Source organism: Lactuca sativa, chromosome 8 (assembly GCF_002870075.4).
Source record: "Lactuca sativa cultivar Salinas chromosome 8, Lsat_Salinas_v11, whole genome shotgun sequence".
Taxonomy (NCBI): Eukaryota; Viridiplantae; Streptophyta; class Magnoliopsida; order Asterales; family Asteraceae; genus Lactuca; species Lactuca sativa.
In genome coordinates this window covers 77882567-77905644 of record NC_056630.2, presented here as the reverse complement: position 1 = coordinate 77905644, position 23078 = coordinate 77882567, and the positions used below count along the sequence as shown (strand labels likewise).

At 33.9% G+C, this 23078-nt stretch overlaps 2 protein-coding genes and 1 long non-coding RNA gene across 3 annotated transcripts; all 3 read right to left on the bottom strand.

The window, feature by feature from the left end:
* Positions 1-205: 205 nt before the first annotated feature.
* LOC128128173 (uncharacterized) lies at positions 206-2698 on the bottom strand. The gene is made up of 10 exons (XR_008225953.1): positions 2542-2698; positions 2271-2452; positions 2152-2189; positions 1922-2064; positions 1715-1828; positions 1451-1589; positions 1279-1325; positions 1115-1185; positions 959-1012; positions 206-346 (listed from the first exon to the last, which is right to left on the bottom strand). It is a non-coding gene; the product is annotated as an uncharacterized LOC128128173 (long non-coding RNA).
* Positions 2699-3166: 468 nt separating this feature from the next.
* On the bottom strand, positions 3167-15551 carry LOC128127763 (receptor-like protein EIX2). Its single transcript, XM_052766447.1, has 3 exons — positions 14752-15551; positions 14326-14662; positions 3167-3535 (listed from the first exon to the last, which is right to left on the bottom strand). The coding sequence occupies exons 1-3, from the start codon at positions 15549-15551 to the stop codon at positions 3167-3169; spliced, it is 1506 nt and encodes a 501-aa protein (XP_052622407.1).
* A 95-nt stretch (positions 15552-15646) lies between these two features.
* Positions 15647-17347, bottom strand: LOC128127762 (receptor-like protein EIX1). Its single transcript, XM_052766446.1, has one exon. It carries the CDS (start codon positions 17345-17347, stop codon positions 15647-15649), a length of 1701 nt encoding a protein of 566 aa, XP_052622406.1.
* Between the last annotated feature and the right edge of the window lie 5731 nt (positions 17348-23078).

The following is a 23078-nucleotide window of genomic DNA, read 5'->3' as shown; positions in this document are numbered from 1 at the left end:
GATTAGTGACCATAGAAAGTGGTCACTGGTTTATCTAATTAGTGACTATAACTGGTCGTCACTGATTTAGCCTTTTAGACAAAAAAGGGTCAATAATTAAGAAATTTTGAAATATTAAATGTCATTTTTAAAATGAAATTATATCCGATTAGACAAAAGAAAAGGAAAATGCTATAAATGTTTATAATACAACAATAACCAAATAAATCTTCATATAAGAACGGATGATTTCCCACCTAAATTATACATGAAATTATAGAGCTGCTAACACTACAAAAGCAAAATAGAAGTAATCAAATGAAAAGTTCCATTTGTTGGGCATCCTTATGGAATACTTTTCAGACTCCTGCAAAATACAATGATAAAATGGTCATTTACCAAATAGAATGGTCAAATAGTCATTCATTAAATAGAATGGCCAAATAGTCATTCATTAAATAGAAGGGTAAAATGGTCATGTAGTCAAAGGAGAGTAAGATATTGTTTCTTTTGTTGGTAAACATTGTTTCTAAATAGAAGGGTAAAATGATCATTTTCTCAAACAAGAGTAAGATACTATTTCTTTTGTGAGTAATCATTGTTTCTAAATAGAAGGGTTAAACGATCATTTAATCTAACAAAATTAAGATACTGTTTCCTTGTTAGCAAGCATTGTTTTTAAATAGAAAGGTAAAATGATCATTGGCCAAAGAGAAGGGTAAAATGACCATTTACTCAAGAAAGAGTTAGACACTACTTCTTTGTTAACAAGAATCATTTCTAATTAGATGGGTAAAATGGTCATTTACTCGGATTCAGATAGGTTATTCTAGTACTGGATACCCATACACGACTTCATGGGAAAAAATCTAGTAAGCTATCTATATATGTGTCTCTTTTCTACTTAATACAAAAAGTCAAGGAAAAGAAAAGGGTAAAATGATCATATTATATGGTAGTAGGAATAGAGGGTTGTTACCTTCATATAAGGTAATGCATTATAGATCATAGCAATTTCACTGAGATGCTATACCTACACTCACACAACCAAAAGTTACAATTTTTATAAAAGAGAGTAGAAAAATAATGAGAAACAAAATCTTGAACCTAGTTGACCAAAGAATGAAGGTCAAACCTGAGCCATAAAAGCCAGTATGGAGTAGAACCAAATGTCTCCTTTGTCCCAAAGAAAGAGTATCTAATAATCTAATTATCAACACCATAAATAATATATGGTTACAAAGTAATGAAATCATTTACTTTTTTCTTCCATTTCTTCAAGCTCAAATATTTTTTTACCTCAATAGGATATAAGCCAAAGAGCTAACAATAGGATGTGTTTGAACCTGTCACAATCAAGTTTTTTTTTTTTTTTTTTTTTTTTTTTTTTTTTTTTTTTTTATATATATATATCTCAGTAAAATTGTAATAAAACTAAAAATTATTTAACTAAAAGGAAGAAAGCTCTAACCTCAGGAAAACTATATAGGATTCCCCACTACATACAATCTTGAACTTATTTGAGGCAATGTTGCTGAAATTGGGAGTGGACACAAATTTTGTGATTCTTCTGAGAGGGAGGTATTTTTTCCGATATTGTAGTTAGGCACCTAAAACCACAAAATAAATAAATAAATAATAATAATAATAATAATAATAATAATAATAATAATAATAATAATAATAATAATAATCAGTAATTGTTCTTTAATGTTGTTATTATATCTTGATTTACCTTTTCTTGTAGAGTTCTACATATGTGTTCTCTTGCAGAAAGACGGAGTTGCACAGACTGAAGATTATCCTGCAACTTTTTGGTTTCTTTCTCATCATGTTTTGCTTTCTCAGTCTATTTTTTAAGAAAATAAACAACAAATAATTAATTTAATAATATAAGAAAACAATATAATAAATAAATGAAAGTATTTTGCTAATTAATTACCAGTTGTTTGTACTTGAATAGCTCAGTGACATCAGGTTGTTTTCTAGCTGGTCATATTCAACACCTCTCACTCTGCATGCAAAATTCAGGGAACAAATTATTTCTCCCAAATCCGATGAAAATCAATGTCATACAATCACCTCCTGCAAGAAAATATCAATCTACTTTTACTAATTTATTTATTGTAGTATTGTAATTTTATCACAACATTATGTATAAAGAAAGCTCACCTAGAGAGCTCTGAAGAATATGGGTAAGCTTTGAGTTCCTGATTTGGTCAAAAAGAAGATTGAAATAAGAAGTAAATAAATAAATAAATAATCTAAGATGGGGTAGATGAGAGACATACCTGTAAGGAATGTGAGAAGTCTTTGATGCAAGAGCTGAAATCACATCTCCTAAAGCTGAAAGTGATTTATTTATGAATTCGGATTCCTTCAATCTTCTCCACATGTTCACTTCCCACCAAATTAAATAACCACGAACTGTCCATTCACCAAATTCTCCCCACGAACTGTCACTCTCAATAAGCTACACAACAATATTTTCCATAAAGATTCCACCTTGATTTTATATTCACAACTACAATGCTATAAATGAATACACACACACACACTTACCAGTGAGATTGGCTACTTAGCTCATTGGCATTGGTAGATCCAACAGATCTGACACGACTCCCGCTTTTGAGCAGTTCCCATACTTCATATGTCTTGTACACAGGCACCTCCGAGAGTCCAGGAACTTTTTGCGTTCCTTCAGCTGATTGCTTAATTTCCAACCTGGATTTGTATGTTTATGAATAGATGTAGAAAACTAAGTAAGATGGTGTATGTCAAGATTCAAGAAAGCTTACATTTGTTTCCTACTTCCATATTCAAAATCATTAGGAAACAAGAATATTTTTAACACATTTATCCCTTAATCCCTGCCCTCCATACATGAAAACTTCATTAAGACATTAACTTCCAATTTCCTTTATGATACTTGTAAATTGTTGATTCTGATGATTTATTCCATAAACAAACACTCTACAGAGCCAAGTCTAGGGTTTTGATATCACAACAGAGAAGTATACCCTATTTGACCTCCTCAGAAAAGCAATCAAAGAATTAAATAATAGCAAATGCAAGAGAATATAATTGAGCTAATTAATTACCATTGAGTGTACATATCCAGAACAACGATCTTATCACCGACGACATTAACGATTGGCCAAAATGTATCCTTATCAACCTCGGTAATCTAACCTACAACGACCGTTGGACCGGACATCTCTAAGCGAGATCTCACCTTCACCGAAGACCTCAAGTATTTTTTGGTTTTACTATCGACCGACTTGGTTGAAGCAACGGATCGCTGAACGTCTCTGCCGATGGTAAACTGTTTAGTCGGCCGTAATGACTGTGATCCAGTTGATGGCGGCGACGGAATCGGCCGGCAAACATGATGAATTTGTAACGCCATTGTAGCGATGGAGGGCACTTTATCTCGGAGTATCTGAATGCTTGGAGAGAGATGTGATGGAGCGACGATGGACTGGCGGCGACGGACAGGCGGCGATGGACCGGCGACAATGGTCCAACAATGATAGGTCGGCGCGATGTTGTCAAACTGGAGATTATTGTGTATCAATTTAGGGCAAAAGAGATGTGTTGAGTCGATTTAGGGCATAGTAATCTTTATTGGTAGTCAAAATTAGTCAACCTTGTTTATCCCCCTTACTAAACCAATTAATCGTATTTATAAAAATTATCTGTGTAATTATAATTTGGTCAAAATTAGTCAAGTGTCCTTATTTACCGCTTTATAGTCACTAATTGTTTTTTTCTTATAATCCATCAGTGACCACTATTGGGTGGTCACTAATTGTTTTTCCCGATTTTAAAGAGTAAACGTGTAGTTTTAAATAAGAATAGGTAGTGACCATTATTTTTGGTCACTAAACCTCCAATGCAGCGACCAATTTTTTTGTCACTAAATTTCTAACATATTGACCATTATTTTTATTCACTATATAGTTAACATAGTGACAATTATTTTTAGTCACGAAATAGGTGTTATGATATGAAACAAAAGCAGTTTAATTTTTTCGCGTTTTAGTGACCGAGTTAGTGACCATCACATATAATTCGTCATTAAATTTGTAGGATTACCAAAATTTAGTGACCACTTAATTTCTAGTGACTTAAAGATGCTTTTAGTGACCAAATTTCAGGTCGTCACTAAAAATTAGTCACTAATAAGGTATTTTCTTGTAGTGACTACACTCTACCTCATTTTGCCATAAATTAAAATTCAAACAAAAAAAGTTGCAACAGATTAATTGCTCAGAATACAACTTATTTAGGGGTTTCGTCATACATCATTATAAACATTAAATGACATTTCCGTATGCACGTCTCCCACTTTCACCCTCATCTTGTAATTAAAACTACGGGTCGATTTTTTTTCCTCAAGATAATATTACAACATTCATGTTTCTTTATATATTAAACATGTTTTTATATTTACTTCAATACTTGTATGCTTATTCCATTTACTATTGGGGAATTTCGAAAATTTGGGTTATAAGAAATCTGGATCACAAACAGGAATCGTGTTATACACTTTCCTTGTTTGATATTTCGACCCTAATTGCCTTGGGTATCACAAAATCCAAACTAGGATAATTCCTGAAAAACGGTTCTGATTTTAGGCACAAAACACAAAATCAATTTTGAGAGAGAATGAAGAAGAAATTGATTTCCGTTTTTCTGTGTTTCAATGAAGTCGTTGTGTTTCCCGGACTTATCCACACAACGGATAAAACGAGAACAATTTTCAACTTTCAGACTTGACACAGTAGATCAGGGTTCGGTACTAACAATATTTAGTAAATACAAGTGTGCACTCCCACACCTCCTAACTTGTATTATAACTAAAACACTTTTCTTAAAACACTTGTTAAATCCATTACACTAAAATATATTAGGTGATTAAATCACCAACATTTACGAAAAAAAAAGCTACAAATTTCTTTATTTGTGTAAATGAAAAATTTGACAAATAGGTTGGTTCCCTCGATAATAAATTAATAAAAAGATAATATAAAATGTTATCTTAAGCTATATTATAAACATAGAAAGTACAGTTAGCTCAACAAATATTTCTCCCACAAGTTTATTGCTTGAAAGGTCCATGTTCAAACTATATGCCATCTTCTTCCATTTTCTTGATCAACACTTTTCATGATATTAATTCTTGAAAACTAGTTGTGAGCATAGCATTAAGATCTTTACCGGACAATTCAAATTTGCTACTATTGAAGAAGCAATTGTCTTTGTAAAATTTTGAACATAAACTGTTTACAAGGAAGGACGGTTAAAGGGGTAGCACTCAAAAGTAACTCACTTCATGCCTCAAAAGATGATAAATATGCATCATACGTGACGAGAAAATTGAGTAAAATGATGAGATGGTTCAAAAGAAACAAGGAAGCAAGATAGTAGAGATGAACAACAACTTTATCAAACAAAAGACTATGCATGCTTCAATGACTCATTACTTACATCTAAAAGAAGTCAACAAAAAGGATACCAAGCCTGTGTACATTGACAAACTAAATGTCCATTCTCTTAAAAGAAGTTTTCAATCAAATATTCATTATATCATTGACATGGACTCATGAGTCATGTCAATCTATGCACATTGACAAACTAAAAAGGAACATCAAGAAATTGCTCAAATACACATCAAGGGCTTGAACACCCGATGAAATGGTAATAACACAACTATCTTAGTCAAATCAAAAAAAATATAGGAGGTGAAAAAAAAAACTCAAGCAATATGTTCAGGTTTATTTTCACTGCACAAACAGGTTAAATTCAGAGGAAAAGTACAAGGATATTTGCGGAAATATATTTGACTAAATGTTATAAAATCTACCTCTTCTTTCATAAGAATCGTTCATGCACAAACTCCTACCTATTCGTATCAATCATGCAGGACAAAAACAAGAGGTGAAATATTACAAAGATGTTAAAAATCAGAAATTACAGATAGATGGAAAATTTATAAGGAAAAAGAGCTAGATACATACAAACAAAAAAAGGATGATATTTTACATACTGATTAACCTTTCATCGAATCTCATAACGTTCAAACTCATGAGAGCAGTAGAGCCAAATAATCAACCAAGACCACTACCATTGCGTATTCATACAAGCAGACCTTAATCTTTTATAAATACCAAATCCAACAAAAATTTCCACCTTTCACCCACACATCCTTCTTCACTAGAAAAACTAGAAAATTTACAAATGAAGAAATAAATAATGAGTAGATTACTTGGTTCTTACTTATCTGGACCAATGTAGATGAAAGCTGATGGCTGCAACAGCATGTCGGGGGCGAGAGCAGCAACAGAAGGTCGGAAGCAAGATAGCAGAATTAAAAAGAAAAAAAAATCTTACAACTCAAATCCATAGTAGTCTAATCTACAACTTGATCATGTATAAATACCCAATACAGTATAAATTTTGTAAATTGGCACTTCTAAAAGGCATACAAATTAAAAATACAAAAAACTATTATATAATAATAAGCACAATAGCATTTCTAAAAAGAAAAACAATCATTGATAACATATACTGGAGACCTACTTGCATTCCAGAGGATCTATGCAGCTTCTCTTCCTCTCTTGATTTTGGAAACTCTTAGCATGACTGCAACATATATCTGATGGGTTTTGGTCATAAGACATCCTATGTGCTCATACAAACCCTAATGCTTGGATCTAGGTTTCTCTATTGTACATGCTTTGAATCCAAGACTATAAACCCTAATTCTAGCATATGGAAATCAATATTAACATATAATTAGGTTTAAGATATTACCTTGATTGTTATGTAGCAATAACAATCCTAAATCTCCTTGAATTGACTTTGGAAGGCTTAGAGTCACAAGTGTCACTCCTCTAATGGCTTACAAACACCATAAGCAAGTGGAGAAGGTATAAAGAGAGAGGAGGGAGGTTAGAATTCGTCCTTAGATGCTCTAGGGATCAAGTACACGAATTCCAAGGCCTTAGGGGTCTTTATATAGGGTTGGGATTAGGTTTTCAGTCCTTATCCTTATCTAGTTGCTTGTCCACCAAGCAACCATAAGATAACTCTTAGAAACCCTTATCCTAGTCAAATTCTAAGTGATTATCACCTCAAATTCGTTCACCATATATATAAGATAATCCTTACCTTATTTTGTAACTATCACATAATTACAATTCAGCCCCTCTAGTTTAATTAATTACACTTGATCACAAAATTAATTCTTAATTAATTATTGACCAATATTAATTAAACAAATATGATTTCTCCTTTAATATATTATTCTTATAACATATTAATAAATCATAATAACCTCTCTCTCTATTTATTTCTCCAATCAAGTTGCTTTGGTGAAGGCAACCCAAAAGGACCATGCACCATCGGGTCAAGTACATACCAAAATAGTTATGGACTTAGACACTAATCCAACAGTCTCCCACTTGGATAAGTCTAACAACTATTCTGCGTATGACTTTAGATCCTGATCTGCAATCGTAGCTTTCCAAAGCCGCTGTCAACTCTGATCATATCAGATACGTGTGTCCTTAGATAAGGGATCATATATTCCTCCATTCTAGATATCATATGAGATATGATTTCAAATCATTCTCTTTGTACTACTTCTCGATTTCTGATTTATGACGACAAACTAATTGAACAAATCAAATTAGCCCTAGCCCGGCCGAGCATTTACGTTTGTCATCACTAAACCATCGAGGGGCCCAAAGATATCGCTTTTATCCTACTTTGGATAAAAGGAACGGATAAACTTTGATACAATGCTTGCTTGCACTTACTCACCGAATCACACACAACAATATGTTTTATAACACCAAGTTACTGGTGCGTTTACATATTATCAATGTGCAACCGATTTGCAAGATACAACTCACACATCTCGGTTTCAAGAATATAAGATGTTATCGTCTCACCAATCACTCGTGATACAATTCATGGAGTGATCCAAGTGAGCGTGGGTTTAATCCAATGCTCAAATCATATTCGTAAGCACTCATGAACGTTGCAGCAAACATTTGCTTATGTCTAATACTTTTCTAGACAATCCACACACCAATTCACGACAGTCTTCATTCATATCTACTTCCAACATATGAACGACTGTGGCCCGTTTGAATAATTCGATTATTCTTAATAAACTCAATTATTCCGGAAGTCAAAACATGCAAAGTGAAACACAAGAATAATACTAATCCCATATGGCCTTAACCCTTTGAGCATAAATAAAACACTTTTAATTTATCACCATATTGATTACTCATTATTTGTCGTTTCGGTTAATCAACTTCTTACTTGAATTACAACACTTGTCCTATGCTCCTAGCATGCACACAATGTTTACTTATGGTTTTTACTTTATGAAATAGATCAAATTGAACACATTTCCAATCTTTCTCATTTCACAACTCCAAATCCTTTTTCCATAAGTTAAAGAATATCAAATTCTTGCTACTTATAGAATATGCTAGATTCTAACATTCTATGCAACTTATCCTTTCGTAATGTCACTGCACCAAAGTCACAAAGACTATTGCCAATGATATTACAAAGTCCTCTATCAGGGATTGTTACAAGACAATTCCATAGACGTGATGTCTCTCACTCAAAGTACATTCTTTGAACATCCTTTTGCATAGAAGTTTCTAATCTAGTCATAGATTTCTCAATATTCAATTCCCAATATGGACACACTTCCATATGTTCCATATTACAACTCATTCTTAATAGAATCTTATCTATTCGTAATGATGTCGATATGGTCCATCCAATATGGAAACATTTCCATATTTTCCAATACTATACTTCCAACTACTCACAAGCGACCAATCCTCGTCGAACTTTGGATTGTCCTTTGATAGTTGTTTAATTATTTTAGTCAAAACCGATTCTAGTCCCTTTTCCCTCTAAATGCGCTAGACATTTGGAAAATTTTAGAATGGTCAAACATTAAAGCATTTGCAATCGATCCTATACCCAAAGCGTATGGGACACGACGCATAATGTTTTATTTGCTATGTTCTCAAAATTCGAATTGTGAAGAGGAATGCCGTAATCATAATCGAAATTTTAAGAACACACTATGTACCCTTGACTAAGTTTATTAACATTTCTCAACCTAATCGTTTAGATTTGAAATGAAGCATAATATTCTCTCCCTTAATTATAGCAAAACAACCTTTCAACTCTTACAACTTTGCAAAGTATGACTCTTGATTTCTATAATTAATATTGCCAACTTTGCAATACGTGCCTTAATAATCATACAATCATAACATTTATGCTCCCACTATCATGATGATTAAAACATAACACTTATGCTCCCACTAGCTTCGACATGTATTCATAAACATCTTAACTTTCAGAAAACAATACTTATTGAATTTCTTAAGTTCATGTTTCTAATACTTAGTGCTTTGATAATCCTTTATCAATGCTTCTTGAACTTATACACCTTTGCCTTCGATAGTTCATATGTGTGTCTAAACAATTAAGACTAATTGCCAAACCTCACAATTCAAATTATGGAAAGGGATGCCGTAACCATGATTGAATTTGAGAATGCAATTTTACAATCACTATCTTCTTAAAATCTCTCTTAGTGAAAGTATTTCTTCACAATCATTTTCATGAAGGAGGAAATCTTATGACACTTAGATTTGAGCGGTGTATGTGTTCCTATCCATGTGAATTTGTTGAAACCAAAGTTTACGACAAATTCAAACTCATATGGACCGAACTTTCTTAATCTTGATTTCTTGCCTTATGGTAGCACGGCTGCCCACCATGTCTTCCAAGTAGTCAAACAACTCACCTTTTCCTATCAATGTACCTTTCATCGATTAAGGTGCTTTGCCATTTATGCGTTCAAAATGAGAACTCATAGAACTCTCATGCATAATTAACTCGATTGGATTAGCACAGAACCAAAATAATGTCATCACGATAGGTTGTAAACCTCAACTCGTGTGCTAGTGATGATCGATAAGGTTTATTTGATTTGTTCTTGAAACCTTTCAAGACCATTAAGACTCCCACTGACTCCTTGACATATAAAATTCTCTTGTCAAAACATTTCTTGACAAACAAATATTCGAGAGTTAGTGTAGCTTTTATCAAAACTCTTCATAAATTGGTCCTAGTTGGTCTTTGTCTTATCTAAGACATCACAACTTACCACATTTAATGAATCTTTTAAACCTTCTTAATACTTTTCACTCATTGTCACAATCTCAACTCTAAGACTTGTTTTGGAACGAAGTATGATTGACTTCTTGATTTGACCATTTCTTCAATCTTTGATTTCTCTTCTTGGACATACAATTGTACCAAGACTCACATAGAGGATCAATTGAGACATGGTTATTAATAATTAAGACTTATCATAAAGCATAAAAGGTACTCTCCCTTCTTCTTAGAATGGAGAAACTTTTATCTTTCTGCCTACTTGATTCTTCTTATTCGTTCTGCTATTGATTTAAACATTTTCAATCAATTCAGAATTACACTTAATCTTATAAGCATAATCATATTTACTAAACCTTTAGTAAATCATGACGAATGTCTTTGTTACTCTTATGGTGGACTTGATCAACACGCAACTTTGTGTATTCGATCTCCAAGTCCTTCACTTGACACTTTGTCAATGAATTAGTCTAATTTCCAAATATGAAATTTCTCATTCATCGTGCATCCACGTTGCATGATTCCAAGTTTCTGTCCAATTGAAACTTGGGCGATGAGAAACTCTCCCTATTTGGTAAATTCTCGACTTTCCATAAATAACATAATAAGAACCAAATCCATTATTGCTAATAATAGAAACATTTTAACATCAATTTTTTTCATACACGCCATTGTAAGGATAAATAAATAAAATTTAAAATCAAAATTTATTTTATTGCGGAAAAATTTTGTCCTTACAATGCAACTCATTGAAAAACTTATGCTAATACATCTTTCTTAGCAATCTAATTCTAACTCTAAGTAGTAGCTCAAGAATCTAATCTTCGAGAAATGCGATCGAAATCCATTCCTTTACGGTTAGATTTTGCTCACTTCTTCCCTTAAGCTCCCTTTCTTTTCTTCAATCCTACAAAACATCAATTGTAATCTTATTACATTATGTATTAAGAATTTAGAATAGAAGCTTAAAAGAGTTAGTAAATGGATTTTACCTATATTAGAGCCATACGTTTCGACTCTCCCATCTCTTAGATCTCTTAGGTAAATGGGGCAGCTTCGTCTCCAATGCCCCTTCTCTTGGCAATAAAAGCAAATCGACTCTTTTGGAACAGGACATGGAACTACTTCAGACATCGCCTTTCTCTTATGATCAAACTTTTCGATCATAGCATGTCTTTCGTTGCCATTGTCTATATCCATAGAGGTCTCGAAGGCAGATTCACCAATCAACTTTGCTTTTCTATTGCGCCAAATCATTGCAGATTCAGCAGCAATAAGCATATAGGTGAGATCTATTAGGGTCACGTCGTAGTTCATCATATAGTACTTTTTTACGAACTCACTATATGAGTTGGGAAGTGACTGAAGAACCCAATCAACAGCCATTTCCTCACAGACAATGGATCCCAACATTCTTAACTTATCAATGTGTGACTTCATCCCTAGGACGTGTGCACACACTGACTTTCCTTCTTTATGTTTACTTGCCAAAAGGGCTTCAGTGATCTTGAACTTTTCAAGCCTTTGAACTTGTGGGTTAGGGAGAATAATTGGAGGAGGAGGAGGAGGAAGTGAAGCATGATCTCTTGTTCCTCGATCGAATCGTGGAATATCATCTTCATGTGGAATGCTTGTTCCACGGGATTTGAGAAGACCATAGTTGTCAAACTTTGACATCTACAAAACGGGAGAAAACGAATTCAAGTTAGTTGATAGATAAAGTCCTTAGTAAATCACCCAAATGAAATACTAAGGCTAGGACCCAACACAATATTCTACAACTCGGGAGAGGGATGCCGTAACCCTAATTGCAGAACATTTGAAGGTAAGTGAATGACGATTCACTAATTTTCCACCATCAAAACGAAAAAGAAAAATTTTAGTTTTAAATCTATGAAAACTCCTAGATTCTTTGAGATACATTGAACTTTCAATGGCATGTTTATATCTCGATATGCCCCTCTTGTTTGTGACTGGGATGCCGAGGATCACAAAGCGGGTGTGAATAACCATGCAAACTTACATGGTGTCCTCACATGTTACAGTCACCTATTCGATGTGCCGGTAAACCACACACGCTCCACCGAACTATGACAAACATTGAGTCACCCTTTGCTACCTTTGCTTAGAACCATTTAGTGTGCCGGTAAACCACACACGCTCCACTAACGTCTTCGCAAGGGCACAAAGTGTAATTTCATGGAATTGCATCAATTCACTTTTGCCTAAGTAACTAATATTGGGAATTTTATGAAAACATTTAGTTACTTTTATACTTCATTATACTTATAATGGAAGGTTTCGTCCTATCCTACCCGTTCGGCTAACGACCCTCCACTAGTCAAGAGTGCGGTGGGTAAGAGTGGATACCCATTCAATCGCCATTTTATAGGCAATTTCCTTAAACACCCCTTATAGACCAGCTTCGTGAATGAGGCCTACTAACGGTAAGACTGACTTTTACTCATACATATATATAATGTTAGACTTTTAATGTTATATATATAGTATAGGGTGTATTTTACCCTTTTAAAATATTAGGTGGTTCAATTTAACAATTATACTTTTAATTCAATTAAATTGTAAACCTAAACTTTTATGGATTTATTAAACCTCTTTTAATTATACACCTTAATTAATTAATAAACCATAAGGGTGTGATTTGAACTTTTTCAAAACTATACTAGAGTTTTAGAATTTAACATTCCTAATTAAACTTTTAATCAACTTTTAAATTCCAAAACTTGAGCGCAAGTTTTGAAACCTTTTTTCAAAACATTAGGGTTTCAACTATTTAAATTTCAAAACAACAAAACTTTTGGGTTCAAATTTAAACTATAAAACCTAAAGGGCACAATATGAAACTTTTCATAACAACAAGGATCAAATAACAAATAATCTAAATTAACATTTAGTCACATAATTATCCATATTTGATTTATTTAATGATTTCTTGCAAAACAATTTATCGATTTACTCAAAATAATTAATCAATTATCTTATAAGGAAACAATTATCTTATTAATTGATAAATATCTTCAATTAGATCAAAATTATAGTCAAATATATCATATAATCGGATTAATATTGATCTAACATGATAAGGTAACAATCCATAAGCAAAAATAGCAAGAAAACCCGAGAAACCCTCCATCTGACGAGTTGACTCGTCGAGTCAGGCTTGGACTCGTCGAGTCAGCATGGACTCGGCGAGTCCAGCCTCCAGAAACTCAAAAAATGAATTTTCCAGTTATACAATGCATCAATACAATTAAAACCAAGCTAGGCTCTGATACCACTGATGGGTTTTGGTCATAAGACATCCTATGTGCTCATACAAACCCTAATGCTTGGATCTAGGTTTCTCTATCGTACATGCTTTGAATCCAAGACTATAAACCTTAATTCTAGCATATGGAAATCAATATTAACATATAATTAGGTTTAAGATATTACCTTGATTGTTATGTAGCAATAACAATCCTAAATCTCCTTGAATTGACTTTGGAAGGCTTAGAGTCACAAGTGTCACTCCTCTAATGGCTTACAAACACCATAAGCAAGTGGAGAAGGTATAAAGAGAGAGGAGGGAGGTTAGAATTCGTCCTTAGATGCTCTAGGGATCAAGTACACGAATTCCAAGGCCTTAGGGGTCTTTATATAGGGTTGGGATTAGGTTTTCAGTCCTTATCCTTATCTAGTTGCTTGTCCACCAAGCAACCATAAGATAACTCTTAGAAACCCTTATCCTAGTCAAATTCTAAGTGATTATCACCTCAAATTCGTTCACCATATATATAAGATAATCCTTACCTTATTTTGTAACTATCACATAATTACAATTCAGCCCCTCTAGTTTAATTAATTACACTTGATCACAAAATTAATTCTTAATTAATTATTGACCAATATTAATTAAACAAATATGATTTCTCCTTTAATATATTATTCTTATAACATATTAATAAATCATAATAACCTCTCTCTCTATTTATTTCTCCAATCAAGTTGCTTTGGTGAAGGCAACCCAAAAGGACCATGCACCATCGGGTCAAGTACATACCAAAATAGTTATGGACTTAGACACTAATCCAACAATATCTTGTCTACCATTACCTCAGCAAACATGAAAAGCTTCTGTCTCCACTGCTTCTTGAATAACACAACTCCAATAACACCCCAAAACCCTGTTACAAAACCACTCATTATGTCCCCATAAAACAACCATATCTTCATCCACTCATCAGTTGCTTTATGTTTCTTCTTGCTTCTTGTTGTTGTTGGATCTTGATGATTTGAGCAAGTGTTTAGCAATGGAGGCCCACATAGATGTTTGTTCCCAGCATATATTGAAGGATCATTAAGCGTTTGCAGTTGATTTCCTGTTGGAATTTGACCCGACAAGTTGTTGTATGACAAATTCAAATGGCTCAAAAAGTGCAAAGCTGCCATGCTTGAAGAGAAAATAACTCTGTCATCTTTCTAATGTTGTGTGGAATCTCCCCACTGAGATGATTATTAGACAAATTGAGACCCACTAACTTCGAAAGTGCAGTTAGCTCGACCGGTATTTCTCCCACAAGCTTGTTGCTTGAAAGATCCATGTTATAAACCATACCCCAAATTGTTGTATATTCAAGATCAACACCTTTCATGCCCTGAATCACATTCTTATCATAATCGGAAGCGGAATGATACAAAGGTATTGAGTGACTCTCAACCATGCCATTTAACTTTCCTACACAACGGGCGATGGTCCCTGTTAAGTTGTTGTATGCAAGATCCAAAATTTGAAGAGTTGAAATTTTGCACAGAGATCGAGGAATTCTACCGGTGAAGTTGTTTTTGTGTAACCTCAAAACTACCAAATCTATAAGTTTTTCTCCAATCCATTTTGGTATATTTCCAGAGAACTTATTATCACCCACATCTAAGACTTGCAAACGTTGTAGATTCGCCAATTCTCGTGGAAGTTCACCAATAAAGTTATTGTCATTCAAACTTAACCAAAATAATGATGAATTAAGAGCTATTGAACTTGGAATGACACCGGAGAGCCGATTTGAGCTTAATATCATGTTAGTCAAATCCTTCAGATTCCCCAAACAGTTGGGAATTTTCCCACTGAACATATTTTTGGAATCAAGTCCTACTAAATATGTTCTTCTGCACAATGACCTTGGAATTGACCCATTGAAAAGGTTATATTCCAGAAGTAACGCAGGCTCAGGAGAATATGTATACACTTTATCATTTCCACCATTGGGAAGGTTTTTCAAGGTCCGCTGAATTTGTTGTGAGAGAGATCTAAGGCAGGAATGATGGGCATCCTCCGCAACCATGCGGGCAGAGGTCCTGAAAGTGTAGCATTTGACAACACTAAGATTTGAAGTTTCGGTTGATTACGAAGCCACTGTGGGAATCCATTATTGATATTTCAAGAGCCGAAATTAAGAGATTTTAATTGGAATGGAGGTATCCACCCGTGTGAAACATGGAATGTCAACTTACTGTTAGAAGAAGTATCCAAGTCCTTCAACATCGAAAGGTTTGCAAAATAGGCTTCAGTAACTACTCCTTCTAAAGAATTGTTGGAGAGAACAAGAGAACGGAGTTTGGAAAGTTTCCCTATTGAAAGTGGAATAGACCCATTTAACAAATTAGAACTTAGATTCAAATCTGTTAAAGCTGCTAATTTTCCAAGGGACTTTGGAATTGAACCAGTCAATTGGTTAGAAGAAAGGTCAAGTTTGGTAAGGTTACCAGGGAACTCTGGAACAGGACCAGTCAAGTGATTTTGAGATAGATCTAGCACTTCTAAAAATCTTAATCTACTCAGAGATTCAGGGATTGAACCAACCAGTCTGTTGTACGATAGATCAAGAACTCTTAAATTCGCCAAAGAATCCTGGGAGCATTCTGATGCGTTTTTTGGTGAGTCAATCATTTCCATACCAAACTCATTATTTGTCACTCTCAATTGTGTCAGGTGGCACCGTCTCCAGATTCCAACATGCTCAATCTGCTTAAACTTGTTATAAGAAAGATGAAGCTCTAGAAGCTTAGGCATAATAGGAAGGGATGAATTCAGCATGGTATCTGAAAGGTCAAGGACTCTTAGGGAACTCATGTTTGTCAGAAAGGACAGAAATACGCCTCCAAGTGGATTAAATCCAAGATCGAGGTGTTGGATGTTATCAAGTTTACTGAAATTAAGACGAGGGGAAGATAGATGCGTCCTATCAAGCCCACAATCAAACAAATGCAGCTCTGATAGAGAAGGGATCATGCTTAGTAGGTCTGGAAAGTTCCATGCCAAACTAAGATTAAATCCAGAAAGATCGAGGAATGTGAGGGAGGTCATGTTTTGAAAAAAGGTGGGGAGTGGACCTTCGAAAGAATTGAAGCCAAGATCGAGGTGTTTGATGTTGGGAAGTATTCTACTCAAATTTAGAAAAGCACCAAGTTCAACATTGGAAAGTCGACAATTCGACAAACTTAACTCTTTCAACAAGGGAGTCATGTGAAGCAAAGTTTGATCCCAGTTTTGTGCTCCACTAAGATCCACTGAACTCAAGTCGAGAAGCTCGAGTGACGGAAGGCGAGAAATCCATGCCATTTCATCTGACTTTAAAAAGTTTGAACCGAGATTAAGAACCTTTAAATTAGAAAGATTTCCAATTTGAGGAGGAATAATACCTTCAAAACTAGCATCAAATAGATTGAGGTAGGTCAGCTGTTTCAAGGATCCAATGAACTCAGGTATCTGACTTCCTAGAAAAAAACCATTCCCACTCAAGTCGAGGTATTTGAGATGCCTCAACTCTGCCAAAGAAGAGCTCACCTTATTACGAGTAAAGAAGTCGTAGTAGGAATCTGCATTAGGTTTAAGGCGTTGAACATTTCCAGTGACACCATCACACTGGATTCCTTCCCACATGCAACACTCATTTCCAACCCATGATGACAACATTTCAAAAGGATCTTGGATACTGTGTTTGAAGTTGAGAAGAGCAAATCGCTCGTGCTCAAAGCAGATGACACTAACATTTCCAATCCCCAAACAAGTATATGTGGTTGCAAACAAAAAAACACATACGAAAATGAGATAGAGCCCCAAACCCCTCCGATTTTCCATTATGAATGTTAACTCAATTTTAGTTTAGAAGAAAGTTTAAACTGAAAGATGAGTTGTGATGATGTAAGAATGGATTATTATGATCAAGTAACGAGTACATTTATAAAGACATAAATGAAGAATAACTTGTTGCAATATTGGAAGACTGAGTCAATGGAGAATTTGTATCCACAACTCAATTGAAAATTTGACCGACCAACTCTTTAAAATAAAGGGTAAATTACAGAAATAGTCCCTGTGGTTATATGAAATGTTGGATTAGGTCCCTAAATGATTTTTAGTGTTGATTTCATTCCTAGGTTTTCAATTCATTTTGAATGACAAAACTGCAAAAATGGTCCCTGTGGTATGCATTTTTTTTTGGGTTTTAGTCCAAACCCCGACTTTTTTGGTTTCGTGGTACTTTTGAGCTAGTTTGGTTGCGGATTTGGTCCCTCGGTAAACTGAAATGACTTTAATACCCTTGGGTATTTATTTTCTATTTCTAAAATCATTTTTTTAAAGTTTTAATAATTATTTATTTATTTTAATAATTAAAAAATGAAAGGGCTCTCTCTCTCTCTCATCGTCCTTTTCACAAAACAAGAAATTAAAAATCAAGAAGTATTCACCCCTTTTAACTTCCAGTCTTCAAGAAACAATCAAACCAAAAACTAAAAAGATGTCTAGAATCATATCCATCAACAACAAGCATCTGATTTCTTTTTTGAAAATAATCATTCCTAGCATCATAAATCTGATTTCTCCCTTCTTAAACACTCGATTCATACAACATAGATTAACTCATACACTTCAAAATCATGTCATTGGGATGAACCCACCAGGAAAATCGATTCTGCATCAACAATTAAAACCAAATTTCTCAAACTCATAGGGTACAACCAAATCCTGCGACTCAAGTATGTGTGTGTGAGTGAGTTTGATGTGAAGACAATCAGGAAAAGATTCTGATTATCAAGCTTACCGAAACTTTGATCTTGATCTCGGTCTCCCTTACCCCCTTTCTCAGGCAAAGATTCAGATTATCGCCACCATCTTCATAAAAATACCGGAGAAGACGAACCAGATTTTCAGCTCCATCATCGTTATTGCCACCACCACCGGAGAAGAAAAAACCTTAAGCTCGTCACCGCTACCAGATCTGCAAACGAGATACTCGGATCTGAAAACGAGGTCCTCAGATCTGAAAATCATCATCTCCTTGAGCTTGTCTTCACTAAAAGAGAAGACCTACCAGGCGGCGGCGGCGTTAGGGCTTGCTTTAACAGGAGGAGCTTGTCATCCGAGGAGGAGATCGGAGACCCACGCACTCGATCTGATTTTTTCTTCTTGAAGGTGTTCATCTGAAAATTCTTCATCAGATTTGATTTCGTGTGTGTGGAGAAGAAGGAGATGGTGAAGGTTAACAGAAAAATCAATTTACAGAAAAAGGAAGTCAAGGACACGGTGGTAGTGGCGAACGGTAGTTGAAGTGTGTATGTGTTCTTGAGTGTGTGTTCATGAATATGAATATGTGTTCTTGAGTTTGTATTTTCAGAGAGAGAAGAGAGAGAGAGAGAGAGAGAGAGAGAGAGAGAGAGAGAGAGAGACCTTTTTTATTTTTTTAATTGTTAAAATAAATAAATAAATATTAAATTTTAAGAATAATGAAAGAAAAATGAAAAATAAATACCCCAAGGGTATTATAGTCATTTCAATTTTCGAAGGGGCCATTTTCACATACAAACCACTCCAAAAGGACTACGAAACCAAAAAAATCACTGTTTGGACTAAAACCCCAAAAATTTGAATACCACAGGACCATTTTTGCAATTTTGTCATTTTGAATTAAGTCACCTATTATTAACACCATTTAGTTTATAACTAAGTCACCTATTATTAACACCGTTTAGTTTATAAATGTTAAAAGTATGTGAATTTACTTATATAGCCTTACTATTCTTAACTTATTTTTGTATTATTTATAATTTTTTTGGAATTGATAAAAGAAGATCGGCCCAACCTCTGCCTTCCCTCTCCCTCACATCTTCATATCCACCCTATGGAGGCAAATCGATCCCAAGCATTGGACCTGCAAATCAATTCCATATGAAAAGCACAATCCCTTATAAAATATGCAAATTGATACCAATTGCCAAGCATCAGACCTACATATTAGCCTTTCAAAAACCTACACATTCATGACAACCTTCAAATCGATTCTATAAACCAAATATTAACCCCATTACTCCTCTACCCAACCCACCCCTCACCATCTTCTTCTCCGGGAAACCACCCACAAGACCACAACTTCATCTTCTCCAGGAAATCCATCAATATTCATCTTACACTTACTCTTCATCTTCGTGTTCCACCATTCTTGAACCTAGACTTCGTCTTCCCGTTCCACCATTTTTGAACCCTTCAAATCCATCAATATTCATCTTACATGCAGTCCATAAATCTTCAAAAGGTTCCGACGTCACTCTTTTTGTGTTACTTTCTAATACAAACCATTAACAAAAGACCCATATGCATTTCATGAACAAAAATTCCAAATAAATGAATACCCTTGTTTTTTGTTATGGGTGTGAGAAACCGACGACTAGAGATCTAAAAGGGCTGGTGGGCAGACATGGGTTTGTGAATAATACATCAAGGGTGAAATAGTAATTTAAAAGTATTTAACGGAAGAAAATAAACAATGTTAATGATTGGGACTTGATTCAAAATAAATTAAAACCCTAGGGATCAAATCAGCAATAAAAATCTTTCAAGGACCCAATCCAAAATTATTGTATAACCACAGGTACTATTTCTGTAAAATAAAAAGAATAATTTAGAAAAAAAAATTAATAATATGTTAGGGGCAATTTAATCATATAATATTTGTTAGGGAGCATAGCCTAACCAAAACCAAATCAAATCATAACGGCGGTGGGTTACAATTGAAAACACTGTAGTTGATTAAAAAATAGCAGTGACCATTTCTGTAATTTACTCTAAAAAATTGTTCAAGATATTTAACCAAGATGTTCAACGTAGACCTCACATTTGAGACATCAGTCTCTCCAAATCACATGCAACGTTCACTTTGTTTATTTGTCTCATTTTGTTATTTTATGAGATAATAACTTGAAAGGGTAATGAACTTTCGATTTTGTTCACATTTAGTCACTAAACTCTTTTTCGTTTTCTATTTGCCAATGAACTGCTGAAGTTGTTCACATTTTACCATTATGACCGGTTGGTACCGGTCATAAGGGTAAAATATGAACAGTTTCAATGGTTTAGTGACAAATAGATAATAAAAAAAGTTTACTAACTAAATGTGAACAAAATCGAAAGTCTGTTTCCCTCTAAAAAGTTCAATGACTAAATGTGAACAAACTTCTTCTTGTATTATGTTTTAGCAAATGATTTATTTTTGTTAAATTCTAGCAACATTTGTTGATGAAGAAATCTATTAAATAAAAAAAACAAAACCACGAAAAATATATTAAAAAAAACGAAAAACCGAAAATGAAATAAAAAACCAATGGTTTGGTATTTTCCAAAATAAAAAATCAAAATTTCCAATCTGATTTTGGTTTAACAAAAAAAAATGAATCATTCTCACTGATATGAATTATGACCATTGGTTTGGCATGCGGAATTAAAGAACACACAAATAATACGGTGATTTGGGTGTTTAAGAGATGCATTCGATTATGAAAGGTGTTTACAAAAAAAGATCTAGATCTAAATCTACATAATTAACACACACCAACACTCTCAATGTTACATCTCTTAAGCACACCTCTACTTGTAGTAAGAACCCACCTTATAATGACTTGAAAGGGTAACGAACTTTCGACTTTGTTCACATTTAGTCACTAGACTTTTTTTCGTTATATATTTGCCACTAAACTATTGAAACTGTTCACATTTTACCCTTATGACCGGTTGTTGCCGGTCATAAGGGTAAAATGTGAACAGTTTCAATAGTTCAGTGGCAAATAGATAATGAAAAAAAGTTTAGTGGCTAAATGTGAACAAAATCGAAAGTTCGTTTCCCGCTAAAAAAGTTCAATGACTAAATGTGAACAAACTTCCTCTTGTATTATGTTTTAGCAAATTATTTATTTTTGTTAAATTCTAGCAACATTTGTTGATGAATAAATCTATGAAATAAAAAAACAAAACCCTGAAAAATATATTAAAAAAACAAGAAACCGAAAGCGAAATAAAAAACCAACGGTTTTGAATTTTCCAAAATAAAAAATCAAAATTTCCTATCTGATTTTGGTTTTACAAAAAATCAACTTTCGAATTTCCATATCTAAACCTCTCATCCTTTTTATAAACGAAAAATGGTTATAAAACGAAAAAGGGAATGAAAAAGCGCTCAATTCGAGATTTTTCTATCCAAAACTCTCCCTTTAACACATGACATAAACATTTTGTTTCAATCCGGAAAATCGAAAAGATCTTTAATTTTTAGCTTGGTTCACGAACTGCCTTTGACAGAATTTTGAAATTGACAATTTCTATCTAAATGTTTGTCAAAGGCGGTCTGTGAAAGAAATTGAGCGCTTTCTCATTCCCTTTTTGGTTTTATAATCATTTTTCGATTATAAATAGGGGAGAGATTTAGATATGGAAATTCGAAAGTTGAAAATTTCATAATATGAGGACTTGAAGACCGGAATGACCTCGAGTATGAAATGATTCAATTGGAGATTTAGAAGTGTTTTCGGTTCATGATGAGTTTGGACTTATCGAAGATTTTTGGAGTGTGCATAAATGCTCAAAATTTAGGTAATTTTTTGGAGAATGAGAAACTCCTAATTACCTTTTGATGCTCGGTTTGTATGGTCTGACATTCTAGAACCCAGATTGAAAAGTCATGGAAGAATTGAAGATTTGATGTTCATCTCTACATGTGTCATGTTTGAGGCTCGGTTCATGAAGTTGCTCGAGTTTGGATGATTTGAAGTGGGTCATCCATTCCTAACTTTGAGGGGGAGAATGTTGGGTACAAAGTTATCAATGTATGACTTTGTAAATGGTTTGACTTTGGTAGACCCACTTGCATGTGGTAAAGTAGCATTGTGACATGATATATATATATATATATATATATATATATATATATAGAGAGAGAGAGAGAGAGAGATGTAAACACCTCTATATAGTGTGGGTTCATACCACATGTAGATGTGTGTTTGAGAGATGTAACATTGAAAGTGTTAGTGTGTATTAATTATGTAGATTTAGATCAGGATCTTTTTTTGTAAACACCTTTCATAATCGAATGCATCTCTTAAATACCCAAATCATCGTGTTCTTTGTGTGTTCTTTAATTTCACATGTCAAACCAATGGTCATAATTCACATCAGTGAGAATGGTTCATTTTTTTTTTGTAAAACCAAAATCAGATTGGAAATTTTGATTTTTTATTTTGGAAAATATCAAACCATTGGTTTTTTATTTCAGTTTCGGTTTTTCGTTTTTTTTAATATATTTTTCGTGGTTTTGTTTTTTTATTTAATAGATTTCTTCATCAATAAATGTTGCTAGAATTTAACAAAAATAAATCATTTGCTAAAACATAATACAAGAGGAAGTTTGTTCACATTTAGTCATTAAACTTTTTAGTGGGAAACGAACTTTCGATTTTGTTGACATTTAGTGACTGAACTATTGAAACTGTTCACATTTTACCCAACCGGTCATAAGGGTAAAATGTGAACAGTTTCAATAGCTCAC

What these genes read in the sequence shown, in the direction of transcription:
- LOC128127763 (XM_052766447.1), bottom strand. Translation starts at nt 15,551, where the DNA reads ATGGTTGCGGAGGATGCCCATCATTCCTGCCTTAGATCTCTCTCACAA. An exon ending in GAGCTAACTGCACTTTCGAA is followed by an intron (nt 14,663 to 14,751) that starts GTTAGTGGGTCT and finishes TTTCTCTTCAAG; the next exon opens with CATGGCAGCTTTGCACTTTT. An exon ending in AGCTTTTCATGTTTGCTGAG is followed by an intron (nt 3,536 to 14,325) that starts GTAATGGTAGAC and finishes AATAATCTCCAG; the next exon opens with TTTGACAACATCGCGCCGAC.
- LOC128127762 (XM_052766446.1), bottom strand. Translation starts at nt 17,347, where the DNA reads ATGGAAAATCGGAGGGGTTTGGGGCTCTATCTCATTTTCGTATGTGTT.